Source organism: Delphinapterus leucas, chromosome 15, assembly GCF_059928025.1.
Source record: "Delphinapterus leucas isolate spDelLeu-1000000601 "Yukka" chromosome 15, BTC_Dleu_Yukka2, whole genome shotgun sequence".
In the NCBI taxonomy this organism is placed as follows: domain Eukaryota; kingdom Metazoa; phylum Chordata; class Mammalia; order Artiodactyla; family Monodontidae; genus Delphinapterus; species Delphinapterus leucas.
Window position 1 is genome coordinate 19,956,653 of NC_143143.1, and position 27,306 is coordinate 19,983,958.

General features: G+C 46.2%; 1 protein-coding gene across 3 annotated transcripts in view; it reads right to left on the reverse strand.

Moving 5' to 3' along the window:
* Positions 1 to 7,839: 7,839 nt before the first annotated feature.
* The window catches only part of PRKCB (protein kinase C beta), a 312,172-nt gene continuing 292,705 nt past the window's right edge, over positions 7,840 to 27,306 (reverse strand). Inside the window, exons 17-18 of one of the 3 annotated variants that reach the window (XM_022588513.3) lie at positions 14,690 to 14,838; positions 14,409 to 14,573 (exon numbers count right to left, since the gene is read on the reverse strand). In XM_022588513.3, the coding sequence (XP_022444221.1) occupies positions 14,516 to 14,573; positions 14,690 to 14,838 (207 nt within the window). In that variant the 3' untranslated portion in view covers positions 14,409 to 14,515. Of the gene's footprint in view, positions 8,489 to 11,092; positions 14,574 to 14,689; positions 14,839 to 27,306 lie in introns of those variants that run through there. The other 2 variants (XM_022588515.3, XM_022588514.3) reach the window with 2 other exon arrangements.

The window sequence follows — 27,306 nt, forward strand, 5'->3', positions numbered from 1 at the left end:
ATACAACTCATCCCTTATTCCAAACCCTGATCTATGAGTGATTCTCCTGGATTTTTAAAACAATGTCTTTACCCAAGTGGTAGCTTTTGAGATAATGCCTGACAACTGCTATCAAATGCTTAACTTTGAAAATAAATTCACAAAACACAGAAGATGAACAGATGGTGAGTTTTGTCCATTCTCTGTAGCTTTCCACCACTCCCTGCAGCGTCAGACATAGAGGCATTTGAGCCAACCCCAAGTGGGTGTATTGTGAGGGGGAGGCAAGTTGTCCACAGACCTGAACCATACAAAGCAATGGCTGGTTGTCTTCAGGGGTCCCGCACAAGGGCTGCACCACAGGCAGGGTTCTTGCTCCCGGTTTCAGCTGGTGAGGGCAGCACCAATGGGGAAGGGGTTTAAAGTCATCAGGGTCCCCTGGCTGTCAGAGTGACATTAGTTTCTTCTCATCTTGTTTCCTGGGATGATTGGGACTGAGATTCCATCTCCGACCTCACTTGCCTGGTGGCACGCCCACATTGGAAGGGTTTGTTTCAGAATTCCAGTTTGGCCCATTTATCAGTAGTTGAGTCAAACTCTACACTATGATCTTGTCCACACCAGGTGTATTAGCTTCTTAGAGATGCTGTAACAAATGACCAAAACTGGATGGGTTAAAACAACAGAAATTGATACTTTCATGGTTCTGGAGGCCAAAATCAAGGTGTTGGCACGGTCTCACTCTCTTTGGAGGCTTGGGGGGAGAACCCATTCCTCACCTCTTCCAGCTTCCAGCGTCTGTCGACATTCCTTGGCTTGTGGTCACATCCTTCTCTGTTCCTTCTTCATGCCGCCTTCTCTGTGTGTATGTGTTACTGCCCTTTGTGTCTCTTTTGTAAAGATACTTGTGATGGCATTTAGGGCCCACCCTGGTAATCCAGGGTAATCTCTTCATCTCAAGATCCTCAGTGTAATTACATATGCAAAGACGCTTTTCCCAAAGAAGGTGAATTTTACAAATTCCAGGGTTAAGACTCAATACTTGGTGTGTGTGTATGGGGGGGGCAGTCCTCAACTTACTACCCCAGGTTTTCCCCACCACTGCTGAAGCCCTTCCCCCACTCATCCCCAGTCTGGTTATTTATTCCGCCCTAGTCCTTTATCCCAAGCATCACCCCCCCATCCCAGACTGGGGACTAGCCCCACCCTGCTTATGTCACTGGAAGGGATGTTTCACTCCCATCCAGTCCAGGCCTCTTCCCTTCCGAAAAGCCACACAGACCCAAGAGTTCTCTAAAGAGACTGATGCTGGACTAGTTGAGCTTATTCAGCTGGGAGTCAGCACACCTGTTTGGCTGGATAGTCCTCTGTGTTTTTCTCTTTCATCTCTATGAGGACCACAGCGGTCCGGCACCTCTGCTTCCCCCTGCACTACCGCAATTGTCTCCATTGAGCTTCCTTTCTCCCTCTCACCCTTACAAAACCATGTTCTCTAAGGTAAATCAGATCGTCAGCCCGTTGCTTCATGTCTCTGCGGGAGATGGAATAAAGGCCCTCTAAAGGTGTCCCCTCCTAATCCCTGAAACCTATAAATATATTACCTGACGTGGCAAAAGAGATTTGCAAACGTGTTAAAGATCATGAGATGGGGAGATTATCCTGAATTATCTGGATGGGGTCAATGTAATCACAAGGAAGACAGGAGAGTCACAGGTAAAAAAGATATGACGACAGAAGCAGAGGATGTAGTGATGTGCTTTGAAGATGACAGAGATCCACGAGCCAAGGAACCCAGGAGGACTCCAGAAGGTGGAAAAGACAAGGAAATCGATTCTCCCCTAGACCCTCCAGGAGGAACCAGCTCTGTGGACAACTTGACTTTAGACCAGGGAGACTGATTTTTGACTTGTGACATCCAGAACGACAAGAGAATATATTTGCGTTGTTTTAAGCCACACGGCTTGTGACAATTAGTTACAGCAGCAACAGGAAAGTAATACAGTGTCCAGGGGATTCTCCCTGAACTTAGAATAAAGTCGAACTTCCCATCAAGGTCTACGAATGCTTTACAAGATCTGGCCCCTGCTTTGCTCTCTGGCTTCACCTCCCCCACTTTGCCGAGTCTTGCCTTTCTCCAGTGACATGGGCTCCTTTCTGGTCTCTGGGAGGCCAGGTCTCATGCTCTGGAACTTGCTGTCCCTTCTGTCTGGAATGCTTTGCTCTGGCTCCTTATCACTGACCTCGAACTATCACCTTCTCAAGGAGGTCTTCCTTGAGCGTTTGGGTTAAGTAGCTGATGACCCAGCCATCCCCATCCCTGCCAGTGTCTACCCACCGCTCTGCTTTGTTTTCTTCATGGCGGGCATTGCTATCTGTAATGTTACTGTATTTCATATGTGTCCCTCTCAGCACATCAGCTGCATGAGAAGAGGGCCCATGTTTTGTTCCCCGTCTGGAAGAGACATTAGTCCTAAAGAGAGGTTTAATGAATGAGTGAATGAAATATATTCGATCATGTTCAGGTCTAATGATTTCTCTTTGCAGTGCAGTCATGGGCTGCCTGACACAGTTTCAGTCTTTGTAGCATAATAATGAGGAAGATGGGATCTGGAGGCTTTTTCTGCTTGCTCCTCTCTTCAATCAGCGTTTCCTCCCCCTTCACATCATTTTAAAATATTTTCACCTTCTTTCCCTGTAAGTCCGCCCCTGGGCTCTGTTCACTTACAGCTAGTAGAATTTCCTGACAATGATCTTGGGGTCATTGGAGCCCCCGCCTTGGGGGCTCCTCAACTAAAGTTCCACGGTTCCTTTCAGCTTTCTGTTGCTTAACTAGGGCAGAGATATGAATCTAATGCTGCTTGTGTTTGGGGGGGGGGTTCAAGGAAACTCCTCTGTTTTGAGACCAAGGGCGCTTCAGTCTCGTGGGATTAAATAAACGCTGATTAATGTTCTATTTAGGAGAGGCTCAAATCTTTTGATGCAAGAAAAAAGTAATTTCCATTCAGATAAATGGTGTCAGTCTGGCCACCCACACCAGCTTGGAAACTCCCAGTCAGAAAAGGGATGATCACAGTGCCTCCTCCGCACCTTCACTTCGCCTCCGAGGAGGGGGTTGCTCTGGTTGATCAAGATTGAGCACATTCATTGAACACAGTGTTGAGACCCCCCCCGGTCTCCCATACCCCATCCCATATTACATCTCTTAGAGGATACCCTTTACACCTATGTGGCAGGCAGGTTCTGATATGACTCCCCGTGGTCTCTGTCTCACTTATTTATGCCCTTGTATAATCCCTTCTCCTTAAGTGTGGGCTGGACCTAGTGACGATTCATTTACAAAAGAAGGGCACTTCCCACTTCCTGGCATTCTCACTATATTGCCTTCTTAGCTTGTACACTTTGATGAAGCAAGCCGACATTTTGGAAAGACCCAGATGGCAAACAGCTGAGGGCAGCCTCCAGCCAAGAGCCCGTGAGGAACCGAGGTTCTCGGTCCAATAGCTCACAAGGAACTGAATCCTGCCAACAACAATGTAAGCAAGCTTAGAAGCAGATGCTTCCCTAGTTGAGCCTTCCGATAAGACCACCGCCCCTGTCAATACCTCAGCTGAAGCTTATAAGACACTGTGAAGCAGGAGACCCAGCTAAACTGTACCTGGACTCCCAACCCACAGAGATTGTGAGCTAATATGTCTTAAGCTGCTAAATTTTGGGGTAACTTGTTGACAGCGATAGATAATATAACTCACACGATATCTAGGAATTCACCATGCAGTCTAACCCAGCTTGAGGTTAGGATCCCACACTGGGATATAAAGTCGAATCTTCAAATACTGATCAGATTTTCATTTACTAGGCACTGTCCTCTATGCATTTATTTCCTTCTTGCACCTCGTGAGGAAGAGTGACTGGTTGAGAACAGAACTGAATGTCCTTGCATCTTTTGTTTAAACACCACTGTAATCTCAACCCTGACATCTGGCCTGATATCAGCAGTCCATATGCCAGGGAAACTAGCATTCTATGGGACAAAATCCATAGCGGAGGGAGTGTGGTTCAGTCGTTTGGGCAAGAAGTCTGAAGTGCAAACCTTTATTGTTTTGGGAAATCAGGATTCACTTTTGGAGCCACCATTGCTTGTCTAGGAAGTGATGAGCAGCAGAATTCCATGTAGGTCGAAGCAGCTCCACATCAAAATCAGGAAAGATATAGGAGCTCAGCTATTTGGCTTTTGGGCTTTTAGAACCAGATATTGATAGGTGGTACTGGATTGGGTGTCCCAGATTTGGTTATTATTTATCTTGCTTTTCATTCCCCCCTGGCATCTCAGCTTGTATGTGCGGTGAGAAAAAGAACCATGGCAGGAGTAGCAGGTAAGGATTTCAGAACTTTGTCTCCATTGGTTTGAAGAACCTATAGCTCTCAAGCTGACTCTTGTTATCCCACTGGCAAGCCTGAACTTTAGCACCGTATCTTTGTATGTTGAGATTGAAGAGACAAGTAGGGTGACTGACTTCTGGTGATCTATGAGGCCTGACCACGGGGCAGCCCAGCATGTTCCTGGAAGTTTCTTTCCCGTCTGTCTTATTTCTTTGATGTCCCCTAAGTTCACGAATGGTGCCCTTGTTGGACTCCATGGTAGATATAAAGTTGGTCGCACATTTTTCCGTCCCTCTATTTGCCTTTGCAATGTGTTTTTACAGTGCCTCCCATCCAAAAGTAGAGTCCATTTCTCTACCCCTTGAATTTCTCTTGTGGGAATGCAGCAACCATGACATAAGCTGAGGTTTGAAAAGCGCTCGTGCACTGGGGTTTGCTTCCCATTGCTGCTTTTTTGTAGTCCTCAAAACCACCACACGAGGAAGCCTATGTTCTAGCCTGCTGGAATGTAATAGAGCACATGGAGTAAAACCACACCATCCCAGCTGAGCCTTCCCTAGACCAGTCAGTCTTGCAAACTCTGTACATGGAATGAGGCCAGCCTAGACCATGCAGTCACCAGCTGCCCTTCCAGGTGACAGAAAGTACACAGGCAAGTCCATCAGAGAAGCTGGGATGGCCAAAGCAGAAAAACCATAGTGAGTTAAATAAATGGTTGTTTTTAAAAGACACTAAGTTTTGAAGTGTCTTGTTACTCAGTGTTAAATAATTGATGTAGACTTATGCGTATGTTTCTACCAACACATCTCCTTGGCGGATTTTGAGTCCCTGAAGGTAAAGGACTATAATTCCTCTGAACGTCAAATTCAGGCTCTTGCCTTTGGTGGTGAACTTGGCAATGAAACGATGGGGACTCTCTGGATCAAATGCAATGACAAGTGAGTCATTCCTTTAATTGCTTCTCAGTATTGACCTGTCTCTCAGCCTTAAGGAATCTTTGGGGTAACCCCAAATTCCGATCTTCAGAGAACCCACCATTGTGGTTTGCTTCCTCAACCTACATTCCCCTTGTTCCGAGAACAGCTTCCGATTTTTATTCAGCGCGCGGTCCCTCACCCAGTCTCAGTTAATGTAGTTGGGCGGCACTCTACCCCTAGCTCCAGAGGTGCAGCTCACGATGTGTGCAGTAAGCAGTCTCCAAGATGACACCTAGAGGCCCCCACTTCCCGGAACTCTCCCCTTGTATAATTCCCTCCCTTTGAGTATGGGCTAGATTTACTGACTTGCTTCTAAAGAACAGAAAACAGTAATATGATGGGATGTCACTTCTGAGACTGGGTTACTACTGAGATTATATGGCTTCCAGATTAGACACTCTCACTTGATTCATTTCCCCCCAGGGAAGCCGTGTCCAAAGACAGTTCTATGGAGATACCTATCTTGCTAGCAACTGAGGCTGCCAACACCATGTGATTAAACTTGAAGTGAATCCCATCTCCCCCAGTCGAGCCTTCATGTGTGACTGCAACCCTGGCCAACAGCCTGATTGCAGCCTTATGAGAGGCATTAAACCAATGAAGCCACACCACCCAGACTCCTGCCCACAGACACTGAGAGGTAATAAATATTTGCTGTTTCAAAGTTTTAGAATAATTTGTTACACAGCAGTAGATAATCAGTACAACTTAGGTCTGGCCAATCAAAGTGCCTCACCCACCATTCCTCTCCACCCCAGATACAGTGCTTGGTTCAGGGATGCACATGGGACCAGGCTGAGCCAGTCAGAGGAAACTACAGGGCTCTTACAGGAGCTCCCACTCTGTCTCACTGGACATGATCCCAGGAAGATAAGTGGCTGGGACTTCTGCAGTCTTTTTGTGCCTATGAGTAGAAAGTCCTGGATTGCCTTGTTGGTCTCTATATGCCCAGCGCCCAGAACTATGCCTGGCTCAGAGCCGGTGCTCAATATTTACGAAATGAAACTGGTTTATATCCAGCAGAGGGAGAAAATATGTGGAGTTGGCATGAAAAAGGGAGGAATCAGAAGTAACAATAGCAACCTCTTTTCTAATATCATCTTAAATGGAACGTGCCATGACACATCTAAAGAAATTCACGTATTTTTGTTTTCTAACTGTGATGCGTTGAATACACAGTTTCTTCTTTTAAGTTGGCTTTACCCAATCTTAACTGGCAGAGTTGCTAAAATTCTGCAGGGTGCACTAAGACCAGCGGCTTCAATCTGCCCAGTGCCCATTTCCTGGGGGTCTTCCAAGGAGGGAGGAGATGAAAAAATTCTGTGGAGTCATGATGTACTTGGTGTGACAGAATTGCTCTTTTCTGCTACCCTATGGCATTAGCAGCTACAAAGCCATGTGTTACCGATTGGACTACTACATCTTTCAAAAAGAAAAGAGAAGCACAATTTCATTCAGAGAAGGTGTCAGGCTCACACCCAGTGATTCAGTAACGTGACACTCTGACCTCAGAGAGAATGGGGCTCCTTATCATGCCAACAGCTTTTAACAGTGATCTCCCTTATTTTCCCTTCCTCTTCTGACCTCCTTGGACAAGTATGGCTGTTGAGAAAAGGGCAAACCCCTGTTTGTTTTGTTTTGTCTGTTGCAGATACTAAGTTAGGAGAAAATAGTAAAAGGTAAGTAGTTTTACAAATATGAGTGATATCCTCACGGAAGGGTTCTTTCTGTCCTGACTCCAGTCTCCTTGCTGACTTTTGCCATGGCAGCCATGAAATTATGTCCTGTACTTTGTGCTTGAGGATTTAATACACACAAACCACTCAAATGGATGACTGAGCAGATACCCTGATTACGGGCACAGGAAAATATGAAGGTCATTAAGTCTGTGACTTGCAAATGACAGAGGTCTCAATCTCAAATGGTTAGAGAATCCAGAGAAGTGGATGAGAGCATAGTACAATAGGGGGTGGTAGAGACTGTGGTAAAATAAGAGGATGCACTGCTTTTAAAGGAGATAGCCATTTTTCAGTTCTGTTGAATTATTTCCACATGGAAATGTAGGCCCAATGCTACCAGTCTTCTGATTTTTTTTAAAAGTGAATCTGAAAGTCTAGAAATTTACATAAAACTTCCATTTTTTAATGTTGACAATGATTTCAATTAAATGAAATTCTGTGCAAGTGAAACGAAATTCATTTACGCATCAGCCTATGGCTCTCCAGTTTGTAACCCCTGCGCCAGACTCTATTTAAAAGCAGACATGCAGGGCTTCCCTGGTGGCGCAGTGGTTGAGAGTCCGCCTGCTGATGCAGGGGACACGGGTTCGTGCCCCGGTCCGGGAAGATCCCACATGCCGCGGAGCGGCTGGGCCCGTGAGCCATGGCCGCTGAGCCTGCGCGTCCGGAGCCTGTGCTCCGCAATGGGAGAGGCCACAACAGTGAGAGGCCCGCGTAACGCAAAAAAAAACCCAAAAAACAGAAAGCAGACATGTAAACAAGAGTTTGCATATATTAACTCAGTTTAATCATATCAATTCTTAAACAAAAAATTTCCTCCAAGAGACAATAGTTCACAGTAACTGCAAAGCTTACTCACAATTTAAAAATACCAGTCATGCTTAGCATTCAAGGGGGATATCATAGAATAACTGTAAAAACTTTTACCATGAACATTAGCTTCTGACTTTAAAAATTACAAATGCTGAAGCATTTTGGTATCAGACATAGTAGTTCTGATATCGTCTGTTCATTTGATGAGTTTCTGGCAGTTTGGAAAGTTGTACCTCTACAATTGGATAAAGCGCTTACTCTAAACTAAACATTTTCAGATGTAGAAAACAAACTAGCAAGCTACACATACAAAGAAAAGCCCTCTAGGACAAGCTCTCCACGTGTGGAATGCCAGCATATGCACCATGAATCCTGGAAGACTAGAATAGATACATACACTTGCCCTGAAGTCTTATACTCCAGGCTTACAATGGAGTTTGCATTCACCTACACATTAATGACAAACTCTGGGTTAGTATAGGAGAAGCCAGCAAATTCATTTTGGTCCAAGTTCATGATGAAGAGTTTATCAGTAGGCGTGAGTTCCACAGGCTGTCTGGTGAACTCTTTGTCGAAATTGGAGGCGTCTCGCTTGTCTCTCTGCCAAACGGAAAGCAAACACATTAACACAGCATAAGAAGAAGGAAACGTGACCAAGACGTGCCAGTTATTGGGAAGCTGATGACGTCTCATGGGCAGAGTCAGGAGGAGCCCTGTGCTGACAGGGTTTAGCAGCGGCATTGCAATACTATCCCCTAGCTTTCACATTGTATGTTGGCTTCAGGAGAGAAAACTTGGTGGAAATTTTCTAAGAAAGGAAATGAGACCTTGACTTTCTTTAAGGATTGCCAGAAAGTGAGGTGTGTGTGTGTGTGTGTGTGTGTGTGTGTGTGTTGTTTTCCTTGGCTTTGAGATGAATTGAGTTGGAAACTTCCTCTGACCAGGTATGATGTCATAGAATTAGTCATGCAGTAGAGAGTCCAGGAGGACATGATCCAAGAGCGCCCCCTGTGGCTAGGAGGCTTCTTTCTTTAAAGAGGAGCAGAGCCACATGACCACTCAGCTCCCCAGAAGGCAGAGTGGCAAAATGGGGACATCAGATCACTGCTCAATGAAAGGAACAGATCACTATCCACCCCACATTCCCTGATGCGATCTAGGCTTTGAAGGGATGCTCAGAAATCCACCCACAGACTAGAATTTGGGTCTTCAACAGCCAGAGTTTCTTCCAAGGATGTTTACAGCAATGGATCTAGTCAACAAACTCCTAGTCTGGAAGGGCAGCTTTAAAACATTCTATTCTCCTAGTTAGTCTGGCATTTTCTTTTTTTTTTGGGGGGGGGGTGGGCATCAATCCCAGTTTACTAACTGCAGTTTGGGGCAAGTTTCACCAGGGAATGTCAGAGCGTGGGTTCATAACAAGAGCCCACATCTGGGTGATGCTCTCACCTCTCCAGGGTCCCTATCAGCCTATGATCTTCCCATCCTTACCACCCACCTAGGGGCAGGCAGAGGTCCTCGCCCCTGGTGCTTTGACATATGAGAAAACTGAGGCACAGGAAAGTAAAGTGACTTGCCCAAGCTTGCACAGTGGGGTAGTGATTTTTACCCAACCACATCGCACCTAATTCTGCTTCATCTCAGCCTCTCTGTCTGGGGGGAAAGCTTGATGGCTGGTTTATTGCAGGACAACCAAGGATAACGTATGGGTTTCACAGGTACCGGGCAGGTTACCTGGCTGAAGCCAGAGTGGTGTCAGATTGTAAAGAGGGGAGGGTCGGTGAGGACTGACTGATTTGCTAGAATTTGGTCAATGGCCATCCATGCTTTAGGTTTAACCCCTAAAGGGTACTGACTGACAAGGATTTCTCATTACTGGATTCATTTCCCTTTGCAAAATACTTCTCGCAAGAATGCCTTCTTTTTGGTTGCTCCCCTGAGACAGGTAAAATGTCCCTAAGAAGTGCCCCAATTACTCTTCTGGTGTATGTGTAGGGGTGTAGGGGTGAGGGGGACATGAAGAAGGCACTTCAGTAAGTGTGGCCAGAGGGGAGCGGGCTGAAGATACCGGCAGAGCTGTTTTCTGGACAGTGGACCGTCTCTTACCATGCCCCACCTATTCTGCTTTGTCTGGTCCTGCCTGCTGTCAGCCTGTCTTGTGTTGTCCCAGGCACTGAATGTGTTATTTGCTGTGTTCAGAGAAAAGCTTGAATTCCACGCCATCTTTTCCTTTAATATTGCCTATGCATCCCTCTCTGGACCCCAGAAGTCATACTTTAGCATCTTTTTAATTGTCTTCATTGCACTTGCTGCTGCCAGGAACTGTTGTTATTATTTATTGCCTCTTTCCAGGAGGGCAAGGTCCTTGTCTGTATATTTCCAGTGCCAAGACTTGGCACATGGCAGGCCTTCCACAATTATTTGTTGAGTGAATGAGTCAATGAATGAAGACTTTATGAAAGATGAGCCTCTTTGCTTTCTCCAACTTACAGTTGCCCCCGGGGCTAGAGATCATACTCTATAGCAAAACAATGGAATTTGTTCCCATTGATCCTACGGGTCTCTCACATGGGCCCCTGTCCATTGTGAGCCCCAATATGGACAGAACCGTGTTAAGTTCCTTCGAGATCTGAGAGCTCCAGGGCTGGGTGTGGGCCCTGGGTATATCTGGGGCTAGAAGCAGGCAGCTGTCTCCTTTCAGGTTCCCCCGCCGTGGCCTTCCCTGCCTGTGGGCATCCAGAAGAGGTTCCCTTCCCACCAGCCCCAATATTGAAGGCCCTTCCCCATGTGTTGTTCTGGTGATGACTCATGCTTCCATCGTTCACATGGTGTAAATAGGACTGGCCATTATGGGCAGATCCTCATAGAAAATATCCCTGAATTTTACCCTAGCAATTGGGAAAGAATGGGCCTCTCTGTTGGGACAATTCCTTTCTGGGTTGATAGTATCTGAAGCCACATGAGAATAGTTTCACTCCTTCAAGGAGGGTTACTGATTCCACTGGCCTCCTATTAATTCCCCAAGAAGGTCACTGTGACCATGGCCCTGTGCTTTCTTAGAAGAGAAGCAGGTTAGTGAGAAGTCCAAGAAATGAAAAGAGGGATTCTAAGATCCTGGTAGACAACTAGCCATGGCTGACCTGGACTGTGTTTTGGTTCCTTTGGATTATCTTTTTAGTCTCTTTTTAAAAACTTCTCCTCTGATTTAAGTTCTTTTGGAAAGTATCAGCCTGTCTCATCTAGAAGAACCAGGTGGTGTTAAGCCAGGGGCAGTGTCTCCCTGAGGGCCAGAAAGGGTAATGCCTGCAGGAATCTGAGTGATGAACCCCAAAGGTGAGATTCAGGACTCGGAACCGAGCTCTGAAACCAGTTCCCTCTCTCCATACAAGCATCTCCATACAGGTGTCTCTGCTCCAATCTTGGTGATTCTGTGAGCTGTTCAAGTATGGAGACTGTGCCTTTGGTCTTCTGGAGGGAAACTCACCCCAGTTACCCTCCTGCCTCTCTTTCCCCACCATTGCACTATACGATTGTCCCACAAATCTGGGTCAAGAGAGCACTGCTGCATCTCCTCCTGTAGCCTCAAATGTGATCCCCAGAGAGAAAGCAGAGCCCCATAGACTTTTGATGACTTCTTCTTTCTTAAAAGAAGCCTTCCCTGATTAACCCGGAGACTAGTTATCTCTAGATTACATCATGCTTTTAATTACTTGTTTAATGACTGCCTTCTTGGACTGCATCTTCATGGTTCCCCACCACGCTCCTGGCACCCACAATAGAGCCTGGCACAGAGTCGGTGCTCAATAAATGCTGGTTGGGTGAATGAATGGAGGGTGGAATACATGGACGGTCGCAAAAATAAATTCAAAAACTTTCTTCTCGGATACCTTTGCAAAGTATTCCCCTGGGATTACACATGTCGAAAGCTCTGTTTCTCAGTCTCCTCTGCACTTGAAATGTTGATAGAAAAGGCAACTGCAGGAATTCTGACTAATGATCCCTCTCTTTCACAGAAGGCTTCCCTGACCAACCCTCAGCTCGGTGTGTTAGGGGAACAGAGACTTTGGCTCGAGTTCTGCAATATTAAACTTAAATAGTTCTGCAAACTATTAAACTTTTGAAAAATAATGGCAGCAATCTGGAAAATGTAGAGTGCAGTGTGTGTGTGTGTGTGTGTGTGTGTATACACACACACAGAGTATATTCTATTTATCTCTATCTATCTAGTTCTATCGATCCATCCATCCATCCTACGTTGTTCTCTAAAGTTGTCTGTAATCTTTTATTGATGGGCCAATGTTTCTCCATCATTTTTAATCTTCCTGAGAGCATATCCAAGGAACGGACTGGTGACCCAACAGCCAGGTGAAGGACCTCAAATAACTTGTCTGTTGGTGGGCACAGCTCAGAGATGGTAGTCACAGAGCAGAAAGAGGCCCGCACCGAGAATCAGGAAACCGGGTTTGCATCCCAGCTGGCTGACATTGGGCAAGTCACTTCCTCCCTCCAGATGCTGGTTTCCCAACAATAAAATGAGGTTGTGCCCCGATTTCCCTCCTTCTCTCGCCACCTGAGCTTGTCAGCCAGGACTTCATGTGTGCTTCCCCTGACGTCCAGATTGCTACCACCACGGCGGCAGCAGGGCTGGTCCCAAAGCCCACAGCAGGGAGACGAGAGCGGGCAGAAAGCAGTGAACCGCAGGGGGCTTTGCCGAAGTGGAGATCAAATCATGTTTTTTTTTAAAGATGAGAAGTCTCACTTCAAGGACATTTGTCAAGTTTTTCAAGTTCCCTTGATGGTCTCTTAGAAGCCCTGGCACTTCCAGAAATCACTGGACTTGTGACAAGAGTTGTCTTTAGGGCTGCCTGAGGACAGCAGGGGACAGGAGGCAGGGATGGGGGACCACCTGCTGTCCTCGTCTGCTCAGATGGAAATGGGATTTCTTCCACCCAGGGGGTTTCCTTGGGCTTCTGGGGGCTCATAAACCTACTTGCTAGAAAGGTTGAGTGTGAGCTGGGAGGAGTAGCAATTTTGACAAGAAAATCAAGAGCCCCAGCCCGGCTCCTAGCTGGACCCTAAACTTGCCTCTGGTGGGAATGTGGGCCTTGAGCTCCGATATTGCTGGAGGCCCCCCTCGCCAGCTCACCTCACCCCATCACAGGCCCCCAGGAGTCCCTGAATGGTCCACAGTCCCAGCCTCTCTGACCGGCTAAACACTGGGGCCAAGGTTAAGTTCTGGGTTTAGTTTTTTTCTGTCGTGAAGCCTCAGGAGGCCCCATTTTGTAGTTTGGGTCCATGTTTTTCAAAGAGAGCCGTTTTCCTTGAAATAGTATTTCTTCTTTCTTGCTTTTTTTTATTGTATCTCGATGCTAGAAGAAAAATGGCACATAACAGACATCCAGGTACGAACATTTCCACAAACATCTTGCAAAACAACATCAAAGTGAGGAATACAACTGTCTATGCTTTCACGAAATGGTCTTTCTCAGAGCACTTAATTAGCTTTCCGAAGCCAACAACAAACCTAGACAAATCCCATCCACGCAGGCACGGGTCTGCCAGGCTCCAGAGCCGTCTTCTTGGTAAATCAAAGCAGGTCATTGTGGTTAATAACATTTGGACACGTATTTCAAAGCATGTGTAACAAGAGTAATTTTTTTTTTTTTTTGCATTTGGACAACAACGGAAATAAAACCCCAAAGCAAATAAACTTTGAAATGTAATGTAAAACCATGGCCCTTCAGGACCTTGCTAAAGTGACCATGTCTTTTCAGGGAGTGGGTCCAAATGTCCTTTTCAAGTAGTTTGGGGATGAAGGTGATTGGGGACACAGGGAATCAGAGCTTACAGCGTTGAGGTAGCACCCAAGCTGGTTGCCTTATGACTCCTTGAGGTGCCCTTAGACTGAAACTGTCTCAAGGCACACTCTTAGAATTTTAAAAGGGCTTAGATAATCTTCTGAACTTTGAGTTTTAAAAAATAACAAATAAAATTTTATTTTTAGCATGTTCTTTTCAAAGCTCCCAGTGCCTCCAAACCAGGCAGAATGGAGGAAACTCCCTCTAAGTCAAAGCAACCACCTACATGGATACAAGCCAAGCTCCAAGTCCAGAAGTGGAAGAGTACTGCTAGCATCCGATCATCCACTCGTTTGGCAGGAAAAATCTAGATTGGAGATGGTAGGGATTGGAAAATGTGTGAAAATGGCAGTGCAGGAAAAAAGGAAAGAAAGCAGGCATGTTCTGTCCCCACTGGATCTGCTTCGCTGACGTGCTGGGGAAAATAAGTGCTAAAAGGACTTTGATAATGTGCTAATTATGCAGCCACATTTTCAACATGCCATCTGCATAATCCCATCTCACAGAGATGCTCCAAACTACCTGAGGACATTTGGGTCCTGAAACATGGTCACTCTAGTTTCATCAGCAAATAAAACATGGATGCAACTTTGCAATTAAAAAAAAAAATGTCACCACAATAGCCGTTGAGCTTGAATGAAATGAAGGACGGAAATCTACACATCTACTTAGCTCTTGACTTCAGGTTTTAAAAATTCAGAGTTAACAAAGGAAAATCCTTCGAATTCTGATTGGTCAATATTCCTGATGACTTCCTGGTCAGGAGGTGTTAGGACTGGTGGATGGCGGGTGAAAAATCGGTCGAAGTTTTCAGCATTTCGCCCACACTATGAGAGGGGAAGAGAAGAATTTGTGGTGGGTGGGAAAAAAAAAAAACAACCAAAACAAAACAGAACAAAATAAAACTGGGTGAGGTTTTCTCCAAACCCTTCCCTTTCACTACCTCAGAGAGGTTGTTTTGATGATCAGAAATGAGAGCAACATAAAATGCAAAATTTTCACGACCGTTGATTGGCACATGATGCTGGCCTCCCAACCTTCAGTTCCTGTAGCTCGTGAGCTGCCTCTGGTATCCTTCTGGGCAGTCAGGAGCTGGATGGCAAAGGCATGGGATGGTGGGGCTGGTGGCATGTGGCATGTTCTCCCAACCCCACCCCAAGGAGTCAGCCAAGCTCATTTTGAAGATGTGATTAAGGTGCCTGAGATACCTCTTGGGCACAAGATGCAAAGTAATGACACATTTATACATCACCTTGGAGATCCCAGTGCTAAGCAGCGGGTCCCTCAAAGCGCTGTCCTCTGGCTCTCAGTCATCTCTGGAGATGTTTTCCAGCTCCACAGATACAGGAGTTTGTTACAAACTCCAGTCAGTGGAGAAAGAGATCAAGACCTGGATTTGGTGCCTGCGATGGCTGGGCGACCACTAGGCGTGATAAGTCACCGACCCTTAATTACAAGGTGCCAGGAGGTAAACTCAGCCATTCTCCCTCCAGGTGGGAACAAAGGGTGTGGGATGAAACCCAACCCAGTGCTTTGGTGAGGCAATCCGGCTCTGGAGGGAAAACCATCGCCATTTCTCACTCATCCTGCTGTCCCTGTCTATGACAAGGTCCTGGTCTGAGGCAGAGTGATAACATATGTGTGTGTATGTACATGTGTACACTCATGCGTGAGTGCACACATGTGCATACGCCAGTTCTCATCTAACGAGAAGCGATGAGTCAGTAAATCTGGCCTTCTTTGTTCTTCACCAGCAAACCCATTTACATGAAATCTCTAAGTGTTTCAGCAACCACAGGAGGCAACCACAGCCTAATAGCATAGTAGCAGCAGTAGTAATAATAATAATTATGACAGTTAATATTTATTATGCATTTGCTATGTTCCGGGCACCCTGGAATGCTCTTTCCTTGTATTACCTTATTTCATCCTCCCAATGAGCCTATGAAGTGGGTACTACTGTCATCCCTATTGTACAGATAAGGAGACTGAGGCCAAGGAGGTGATGTAATTTGTTCAGTGTCCCGCTGCTAATGAACAGGAGAGCTGCCGCGTGAGCTACGTCTGTCTGATGTCAGAGCCAATCTCCCGGCGCCATGTTGCAAGAATGGTCGTTAGCTGGTGACTGACCGCATGGAGTGGGGTAGGGGTGGGGGGCAGGGGGGGAGAAGCCAAGGATGGGGATCATGAGGTCTCTGGTTTGAATGACAGAGAATATTCTTATATCAATCACCAAGACAAAGAATGCGGGAGAATTCAGAAAGATGACTATTTCCGTTTTGGACATGATGACTTTGAGGGGCCACTGAGATTCTCGGAGATGATCTGGGGTAGTCAGAAGTATGGGTTCTGGAGCTCAGGAGAGAGCTCTTGAAAATGTTTTTTTAAAGGACAGACTATGGAGGGTAGAAAAAAAGATAATAACAATAGTAATTAAAACCACTGAGCACTTTCTAGACAACTGACATTTGCTAAGTGTGTTGCATACATTAGCTTTTTAATTCACATAACCACCCTGTGAGGTAGGTATCTGATTGTCATTTGCCAAAGGGAATATTGCCCCTAACACTTAAAGCGGTAAGAAGAGAATCAGAAGAGAGCTGCAGCAGACAAGCTGAGGATGGAGAGGAATCCAGGGAGAGGGCACTGATACAGCTGAAATATCTCCAAGAGGTCAAGCAGGAAAAGTTACTGAAAACGGGCCATGGCATTTGGTAATTGGGAGGAGACTGATGAGAAAATGCAGGGCTGCCGCCGAACTTCAGTCCTTGGAAGAGGGAAGATAAGCTGAAAAGCCAAGCAGTACAAGCTCCTCTTTCAAGCTTACGATCAAGGGAAGCAGAGGTATTGGATATGTGTGCAGGAGACCGAGTTCTCAGAGAGCCTCAGCTCCTGCCCCCTTCCTATTGGGAGAGAAGGAAGCCCCCGCACCTGCAGACATGGGTTCGAATCCTGCCATCACTGACCGCTAGTTGTGCAACTCTGGCCAAGTCCCTTCAAGTCTCAGTTTCCTCTTTTGTGCCCTGGGGACAATTCTGACTTATATTTAAGCAGCATCATTGGGGCCGTGTCCAAAATAGACCGATGGGTGGACAAGGGGAAAAGGTGGAAAAAGTGAGACCAGTCAGGAGGCTGTTGCATAATCCAGGCAAGAGATGATGGTGGCCAGGAGGAAGATGACAGTGGGGGAGATGGGAAGATGCGTTTGTTTGTGGGGGGTCTACTTTGAATTTAGAGTTGACATGATTTGCTGATGGATCTCGGACATGGGGTATGAGAGGACTTGTGGTCTGAGTTACTTGGTGAGTGGGGGACACGAGGGGTAAAGCATGTTTGTTGGAAGACATGGAGCACTTGGTTTCATTCATGATAAATTGGAGAGTCCAGTGGAGGAGTCAAGGGTCAAGGAGGGAGTCCCCTTGCTGCGGTGTGGGGACTGAAAAGGAAGCAGCGCTAGACTGATGGCAGAGGCGGCGGGGAGGGTAGAAGATGGTTGCGATCATCCAGAGGAGAGAGATGGTGGATGGGGCTGTGGAAAAGAGGGTGGAGCAGAAGGGATGGAGCTGGAAAAAACAAAGAGGTATTTGTGGCAGGGATGGAGGAGTGGGAAGGCGTGTTACGAGGCAGCCCGGCGGGTGTTTCTGGGTGTTGGGACCTCAGCCAGCCAGTGCAGGATGCCTGTTAACTGAGACACAGAGAGTCTTCAGGGGCCATTTTTCTTTAAAAACCATCCATTTCCTATTCCCAACAGAAGGCTGTTGTTCTGCCGGGGCCTCCCCAGGGGCTGTGATGGGAGACAGAGAAACAGCTTCTGGAAGCTCCGCAGCCTCCTCTCCCATCACTCCCCCCACTGCCTGGAGAACAATGAAATCTTTAAGTGAGATAGCAGAGAGGAGATGCAGGAACAGGGGTTAACCAAGGGGGCACAATACAGCGGGAGCGTGATTTCCTTGCTAATAAGCAGCTTACGAGGCTGGCAGATCACAGCCTCCCTAAGTGTTTCCGTGTTTTTCAAATGGAGCTGTCACTGCCCATTAGCTTCAGGAGCGCTCCCTAAATGGAGACGTCAGCCCTTGGGAGGCACGGCCCTGATCAGCTCTGCGCCCGCTGTGTCCTTGGAGAATGGGCAGCTCAGCGGCTGGGATCTAATTGCAAACGCAGCGTGGACCACACCTGCTTCTCTGGCTGTCTTGGGTGGATGCTTCAGCCTCACTCAGTGGCGAGAAGAAAATCCAACCCCCTTGTCATCACTGGGGCTCCTGGAACAGGAATGGGGGCCAAAGCCAGCTAGGTTATTTAAAATCACAGGGAACCTCTTCCCAGGTTGGAGAGGGGAGTGAGGATTGTGACTTGTTTCCTTGTGCCCCCGAATTTAAGAGACAAGACCGTTTGAAAAGCTTATCTGTGAGCCGTTACATGTGAGCTCTTCTTTTCTTTTTCTAATCTTCTTTCTAATTTCTGCTTCATTGTGCTAATAACACCTCCAAGTCTGGCTGTCTAATGTGGAGTTGGCTCGGTCACAGCAACCACAGGGATCTTTCAGAGACGCCAACCTGGATATGTCACTTCCCTGCTCTAGTCTGCGATGGCGCCCCACTGCCCGAAGCCACACTCCTCAGCATGGCTTACAGGCTGTTTAGGACTCGGCCCTGGTCACCTGGTCAACAGCCTCTTCGCTGCCCACGGTCCCGCAGCCCAACTCCTCCCACCACAACACACCCACCAGCTGTCCTGACATCCTCCCAGCTCCTAGAACCCTCATGCACTCTCACCTCCGAGCCTTAGCACAGGCTGTCTCTTCTGCCGGGAACACTTGCCTCCCACCCTGTTCCCCATCATTGTCTACGCGTCCTTCTCTGTCTCCAGACACTTCCTCCAGGAGCTTTTCCTGGACTCCTGCTCTATCTATACCCCTGGGTTTATCCCATCAAGATACAGGATGTTCATCAAAGAATTGTTAGAGGGAAAAAAAAAAATTTAAATCAACTCTCGGCCAACAGGGAAAAGAGTTAAATAAATAATGATCCATCTGTTTTATGTATTGCCATGCAAAATGCTTTTAAAAATTAAAATAAGATGTAGAAGAATATTAAATAACAGTTATATATAATTAATGACAGTGTGTACGATATGTTCCCATTCTATAAATTATAGACATAAATGTGTATGTACTACCTGCGGGCATATTACACATGTGCTTCTAGAGACTGGGAGAGTTACAGATTGTTTGATTTTTCTATCTTTTATGCTTATTGTGTTTTTGAAAATTTAAATAATAGTCAAGTAGTATTATTTTTGTGTATAATAAGGACAAAAACTACAAAAGCTCTTTTAAATGAGGGAGCTATTACAGTGGAGGAAAGGGGGAAAATAGAAATAAAGGGAATGGGAATATTTAGCCAAATTGCCGAAATCTGCCTGGCGCTGTTTAATGTACTTCATCTTAGTTAAAAACTCTAAGATCTCCCAAATGGCTGCCCTAGTGTAGATGTGGGGATGATGACAAAGGCTAATATTTAGGTCATCTAAATGGGCATCTTCTGTCCATCGGTGTGCTGGGCACCAAAAATATGATGACACATAAGACAGACCCCATCCTTGCCATCATTGAGCTTATAGTCTAGCAGAGGGACAGGTGCACACACAGGCCATGGCACGGGGCCACGTGACCAGTGCTGCCATTGAGCATAGAGGTGAGGAACGCGAGAAGGGCCAGGGAGACTTTCCGAGGAGATGACATCTAAGTTGAGTGGGACCAGAAAGAAAGACACTCCTTCTTTGGAGGAGGGAAAGGAAGAGCCCAGGGAAGAAATGGAGGTGAAAAGAGGTCAGGGACAGAGCAAGATGCTGGAGAAGAGGATAAAGGTCCACCCCATACTTCTCACTGCTTAATCAAGTTTGATAACATGAGGCCAATGGCACAGGGGAGATTCCTGCCCAGCCTCCATCAAGACACCAGAGACTGGGTCACAACGAACCGAGACTAGGTCACAATGAAAAGATACCCAAGCGATATGGTCTGACTTAAAGACAAGGGAGTCTCTCTCTCTCTCTGTTTTTAATGTGCAAATTCAGTGAAATTCGGGATCCTTTTTATGCCTATGGTTCTATGCAGCAGGAGAACGCAGGAGGGACCCCACCCAGGCAGAAGCAGTCAGCCATGTCAGGCACACGCATTTGATCATTTTTAAAAGTTGTCTGTGGACCAAGGTGTTTCTCTGGAGCAGAGTCAGACAACATTCTGCATGGTCTGGGCTTTGGCAAAGAAGGAAAGATTAAAGCCTCCTTTCCTAATAATGAAGGTCCCTTACAATCAGGAATATTTGATCTCTGTGTCTATTAAGGAGGAAGCTGGCAAGAGAGGGGGTCTTTTGCGCTTGATAGCAAGTTTCATTTCTAAAAAGATCTTCATTTAAAAACAACACGCAATGTTTTCTTTTCTTCCAGATCTCAGGTTAAATGCTACCTCCTCAGAGAAGGTGAGGATCACCTCCAAGTAAAGCAGATTCACCCTTTCTCCTCCTGTTATTCTCTCTCAGAGCAATCTGTTCATTTCTTCCACAGGAAATAAAATACGTGAATATCCCAATCTACAATTACATGTTTATTTCTTTGCGTATCTGTATTGTCTATATTCCCATCTAGACTGTAAGCTCTATGAGAGCTGAAGCCACATCTGATTTGCCCACCCCTGAACTTCCAGGTCCCAGTACAGAGTAGGCACTCAGTGTTGTCAAAGGGATGAAGAGTAGCATATATTAAGTGCTTATTATTAGCCAAATACTGTATAAGTGCTTTACAAGCATGACCTCATTTAATCCAACAGTTCTATGAAGTCTGCTCTACAATGAGGCATAGATTTAGAGCTTAAGTAACTGACTAGGATTTGATCCAAGATCTGACAACTGATCCGTTTATGCAGAAACAAATAACTTGTTCACAGGCACCAAGAAAAAGAAAACAACAAGACCCTTTGTAATTCCACCACCCCAGTGCCTTTATTATGGTATCATTTTGGTCTGTGTCCTGGATGGCTGGATGAATTGACGGATGGATGCTTTTTACTCTAAAAAATGTAGGCTCATCACTTTAGCCTGCTTTTTAAAAAACGGCATGAAATGTACTAAACTCTTCCCCACGCCAACAGAGCATCATATTGCTCTTATCTGTTCTTCACCATTCATCCTGAACCTATGTCGCTGGCTTCAAATAAACTGCCCTCCAATAGTAATTAACCCTTTTACTTGCTTATGTTTTTATAGCTTTGATTCTCACAAGTTGGTAAGATAGGCAGGAAAAGGATTATCTCCACTTAGCAGAAAATGCGAAAAGTTAACAATTTGGTCAGGGTCATACAAGGTAAAGGAGGAGAACCACGATTCGGAGCCTGCTTTGCTTGATTCCAAAGACCACGGGGCAACAGCGACATCTCACTGCCTTACAGACTGTATCCAATCATGTGGCATGGACTTGAAAGCTGACTTGGGCGGCTTCCCTGGTGGTGCAGTGGTTGAGAGTCCGCCTGCCGATGCAGGGGACGAGGGTTCGTGCCCCGGTCCGGGAGGATCCCACATGCCGCGGAGCGGCTGGGCCCATGAGCCATGGCCGCTGAGCCTGCGCGTGCCAACCGGAGAGGCCACAGTAGTGAGAGGCCCGCGTACCACAAAAAAAAAAAAAAGCTGACCTGGGTACCAATCTCAGCACCATCCATCCCTAGACAGATAATTTGTAAGCAGGTTAGCTAAATTCCCTAAGCCAGGTTTTCTGTTATGTCAAATGGATCTATCTTGCAGGATGCGGTGAGGTTGATTTGACAAAATGCACATAAAATCTCTGACATGGTAGCTGGTAGCTGCTGTTGAGTGCTGACTTACCCAGTCCTGTCCAATGAGCTAATCTGATGGGCATGGCTGTACCCTGGCAACTGAGGGATCCTACAGGCCCTGCCACACCCCAACCTATCCTAGCGAGGTAGAAGGTAGATGGGCCCCTGGGCTGGACAGCTGGAGTTTGTCCAGCAGAGTAAACTGGAGCTTTGTTTTCCCATGACATTCCAAGGACAAAGCTGGTGGCAGGGGCTGAGCTCTGCCAGAGTAAAGAGATAAAACAACCACATCTATCACCTCCCCAGCTGCCCAACTGCACATACACAGGAAGGCTTCTCGGGGGTCAAAAAAGGAGAGGACGCAACCCGTAATAGGTGCTGTCAAACCTCCCACAGGCCTCTGCGCTGGAACCCATCTTGGCAAAAAACATGTGCACACATATTGGGGAGGGCCCTAGGACAGGTCAGGTGTGGAAAACAAATGAGATAATTGGCCAAAGGTAAGCAAAGACCCGGAAGAGCTGCCCTATATAAATGATTTAACTACCTCTTCACTGCACTTCTCCTCATTAGGGAGGACACCCATGCCCTTTCTCTCAGGGTGTGTATCTCTGCCTTGCTTCTGTCTTAAATAAACAAGCTGTTTTTTGTGTGCTCTCCCGCATGTTATGCTGCGTCTCTGATAATAAACTTTGTACCTGTTCTTACAGTGTTTGCCTCTTTGAGAAATTCATTTTCCAAACAGGGCAAGAGCCAGGGCAACTTTGCTTCTAGCCTCTAGCCCCTGGCGGACCAGCAGCTAGGATTTCCGGTTTTCATCCACGCTACCCAGGTCTGATTCCTGGGCAGGGAGCTAAGATTTCTCTTCAGGACCGCTCACTGCTGTCTCTCTGAGATCACGAGGATATTATCATTAACAAGCTACAGACACTTAAAACACGAAATCTTTCCCACCAAGGCTGGCAAGATATGTGGGAAGCCACAAGGTGAAGCCAGGCCCTGGGGCTCCTGGTTAGAGAAAGTGAGGAAAACGTGGGCCCAGGCACAAAAGGGACACCTCCCCTCTCCCGTCCAAGCCTCACTTCCTCGGAAAGACATCTCGAGCGGTTTCACACACCGCTTGTGAGCTGCTGTTTTTCGTACCCTAATTGGAGGGCACTTTGTGATTGCTTTTAAGAAACTGCACTTGTAAATAAACAAAAAATACACTTTTGTTCTTTCCCTCTCTGGGTCATGGGCATGTCTTGATCCTCCAAGTTCAACTGTCACCAGAAGTCTTCATGCAGTATCTCTGCCGGGAGTGGTTATGGAGACAGGAGGAAAATCAGTCAGCTCAGTGCCCTGAGAACAAGGGAGAAGAGGGGCCTGAAGAGGAGCGAGAGACTCTGAGCTTATCCTACAGATAAACTCGCACATATAGGAAACTAGGAAGCTACTGAAAGAATGAAGTAGATTTAGACGTGCTGAGAAAACCATAATTCAAGAAGAGTCATGTACCTAACTGTTCATTGCAGCTCTATGTACAGGAGCCAGGACAGGGAAGCAACCTGAGTGTCCATCATCGGATGAATGGATAAAGAAGATGTGGCACATATATACGATGGAATATTACTCAGCCATGAAAAGAGACGAAAGTGAGATATTTGTAGTGAGGTGGATGGAACTAGAGTCTGCCATACAGAGTGAAGTAAGTCAGAAAGAGAAAAACAAATACCGTATGCTAACACATATATATGGAATCTAAGAAAAAAAAAAAAAGGTCATGAAGAACCTAGGGGTAAGATGGGAATAAAGACACAGACCTACTGGAGAATGGACTTGAGGATATGGGGAGGGGGAAGGGTAAGCTGTGACAAAGTGAGAGAGAGGCATGGACATATACACACTACCAAACATGAAATAGATAGCTAGTGGGAAGCAGGAGATCAGCTCGGTGCTTTGTGACCACCTAGAGGGGTGGGATAGGGAGGGTGGGAGGGAGGGAAATGCAAGAGGGAAGAGATATGGGAACATATGTATACGTATAGCTGATTCACTTTGTTATAAAGCAGAAGCCAACACACCATTGTAAAGCAATTATACTCCAATAAAGATGTTAAAAAAAAAACCAATGATATCAGTTATGCGGAATCTAAAAACAATGATACAAATGAGCTTATTTACACAACAGAAACAGACTCACAGACTTAGAGAAGGAACTTATGGTTACCAGCTGGGCGGGGGGCAGGGAGGGATAGTTAGGGAGTTTGGGATAGACATGTACACACTGCTATATTTAAAATGGATAACCAATGAGAACCTACTGTAGAGTACAGGGAACTCTGCTCCATGTTATGTAACAACCTAAGTGGGAGAAGAATTTGAAAAAGAACAGATACATGTATATGTATAAATGAATCACTTTGCTGTACACCTGAAACTAACACAGCATTGTTAATCAACTATGCTCCAATCTAAAAGTTAAAAAAAAATAAAAAACAATCTCCAAGATGGAAGGCAGGAGTAGAGCCAGGCATGGGAATTGAACACGAGCACTAACATCCCTGTGTGTGATGTGGAGGACTTCTGTGCTGCACACAGCGTCTCCAGAAGGTCACCCAAGGAAGCCGGTCGCAGTGAGTGGCTCTGGGAAGGAGAGCCACGGAGCCTAGTTAGGGGTCTCTGGGGAGGTACTTAATTTCACTGCATAGCTTTTGATGCTGCTGGAATTTTTTACTTTTTCAGATTTTTTCTTAAGGAAGGAAGATCAAAGTGCCCAATTTGATGAGGTCAAGAAAGATAAGTCCACGAGAGGAGACAATTTGGGGTCATTGCTGACTCAAGGAGAGAAATTTCAATAGAATGGTGGCGGCAGAAGCCAGATTGCACTGAACTGTAGAAAGAATGGAAGGTAATGAAGTGGAGACAGCAAGAACTCCTTCCAAAGTTTGTTTGTATGAGAAGATAGGGCAGGAGCCCTAGCGGTAGGATGGAGGGATCCAGGTTTGAGGCAAGGGATTTTTAAGATGAGAGACTTAGCATGTTTCTGTGTGAGGAGAATGAATCAGAATGGAGTCAGAGTGGATATCTGCTGGGCTTGCAGGCACAGTGGCTTTATTTTTCTCGGAGGACCCACTCCTTCCCCTCTGCAAGATGTCCACTTTAGATAGGGGCAGACCCAGTCACTTGGCAGGTGACCCAGGCCTGGCCGATCAGAACATTCCATCCCCCCAACCCCCAGGCCCAGTGATTGCTTTAGAGATGACCATATGACCCAATACCTTCTGACAAGATTGAGTTCCAGGCTGCTGGGAAGTTTAGGAAAAGGAAGCTCTTTTTTTCGGCAGAAATTGCGAAAATAATGGGACGTAGTAAGTCTGGAGTAGCTATGTGCCCAAGAAAGCCTTCAGGGAATGAAGAATGAAATCAACAGACAGGAAAGCCATCCCAGGGAGACAGAGAAGTGGATGGCTTTTGATACTGTTGAGACCCTGGATCCAGCCACAGCTAAATACTTGAAAAAAATTTAGTCATTACGTCAGTTTGAATTGGGTTCCTATTTGTAACCATAGGAGCTTTGATTAATATATAGAGAAGCTGTAGGCACAGGCTGGCCAGAGCAGATGCACAAAGGACATGGGAGAACAGGGGTTCAGAGCAGCAGGGGAAAGTCTTCACGGGGGGCCGGGGGAGGCACCTGTTTGCTGACACACAGAGGGAAAGAGGTCAAGATGACTATACAGGAGCAGGAAAGCCACCCACCCATGGGCCTCAATTTCCCCCCAACTTAGGAGATGGGGCTATCAGTTGAGACCAAGGGGACTGGAACTTTAGTAGGGGGACCTTCAGAAAACAGAAGGTTTGGGGACTTGCCCGGGCAGGCTTAAGAGCCCGACTGAGATTGGAGAGCCTGCGATTGTGGAGGCTCATCTTTACTCAGCTGCTGAATAGCAAGTCTGGTGTTTTTTTTTGGGTTTTCTGTTTTGTTTTGTTTTGTTTTTTGGCCGTGCCACATGGTTTGTGGGATCTTAGTTCCCTGAAAAGGGATTAAACTCGAGCCACAGCAGTGAAAGCGCCGAGTCCTAACCACTGGACCGCCAGGGAAGTCCCAAGGCTGGTGTTTGAATCCTGGCTCTGTTGACCCAGTCTCCCTGGATCCATGTGTTCATCTCCTGAAGTTCTCCCAACCTTTGGTCAACAGCTTTCTGGGGCACTGTGATAAGAATTACAACCTGGGCAGGGTTGACGGCAGAATCTAAGGAACTAAACTTCATGGACATTCATTCAACGGAGCCCATCCCCCAGGAAAGTATTTAAACACGGGACTGGACCAAGAGCAGTTCAAATCCCACATCTGTGCAGCCGAGTTTGGGAGATGAGAGAAGAAACATCATGGAGGCAAGAGTATGGGCTTCGGAGGTAAAGAAACAGGACTTCAGATTAAATTGGCTGTGTGACCACGGGCAAGTTACTTAACCTCTCTGAGCCTGTTTCCTCACCTGTACGGGGGAGGTAATAATACCATCTATTTCCTGGGGTTGTTGTGCAGATGACATGAGATCAATAAATTAGATAGAGTGCTCTGCTTTCTAGTAAAATTGAATAATTTCATAGAACATGCCTGACCCATTTTATTGTTACTGTTGTAAATAGTGTTATTAATAAAGTCCTTCATGCATTAAATGGAGGGTGAGTTTTCTTGTCCTGGTTCTGTCATATTCCCTGTGTAAGTCACTTGGGGAAATCTCTGGGCCTCTGCTTCCTCATCTATAGAATGGAGGGGTTGAATTCCACTTCTAGGGTATCTTTCAATTCTTGACCTCTGTCACATTTCAGTGGTTATGGCCAGACATATCCTAACAGATTCATGCTCTCTCTCAGCATGTGACCTTCCCGCCTACCACTTCAATCAAACCATTGGCCCCTCTGCCAAGGGACAGCTCAAAGTCACGCACCTGGCAAATGATTTAGGAAACTCACTTGGCCCAGGAACCTGTCAATTTGAACCATCTTTCAAAGGGAGCCTGGCTGAATCCACAGTTTCAGTAGGCTCTCCACGGATGGATGGAAAGGGAGATAAACAGATAAACAAACTCCAGGTTACATGTCCTAAACAACCCTTGGCTATTTGTTAGTCAGCGTACGCATGTAGCCTAATATTTTGATTACGATCTCTGCAAACTCCACACTCTCTGGATAACCACGAGAATAAACAGAACCGGGTGGGAAAACGTCTACTTCTTGACGAGCCTGCCTTGAGTGCCTCATTTCAGATGCTGCCATGCCCTGCTTCCAGGGGTTATTCAGTGTCTGCTGTCTTTGCCAGCCTCGAAATCAAAGCCTTAAGGAACAAGTGAGATTTGCATCTTTTAAAAATCCTGCCAGTGAACTGTAAAAGGTGTGAATACGCTACATGTTTGTTGCAATATTTTAAAATAAATTTTAATTCATTTGGACTGTAAGAATGCTTAGTCTTTTTCTATTATGTAACAGACACCATTAGATGGTGTTATCATGGTCCGCTCCCATCAGTGTCTCACAGACCTTATTAAAAGGGGCTCCAGGTGCTTCTAAACATCTTTCCAAGATACTGAGCAGATAAAATCCATGGTCCAAGTCCTGGCTTGGCCACCTCCAAGCTGCTGGACCTTGAGCAAATGTCCTAACCTTTCCAAGTTTCATGCCCTCATCTGCAACACAGTGACAATGGCACTTACCTCATAGGGTTGTGAGAATTAAATGAGGTAATGCCTGGA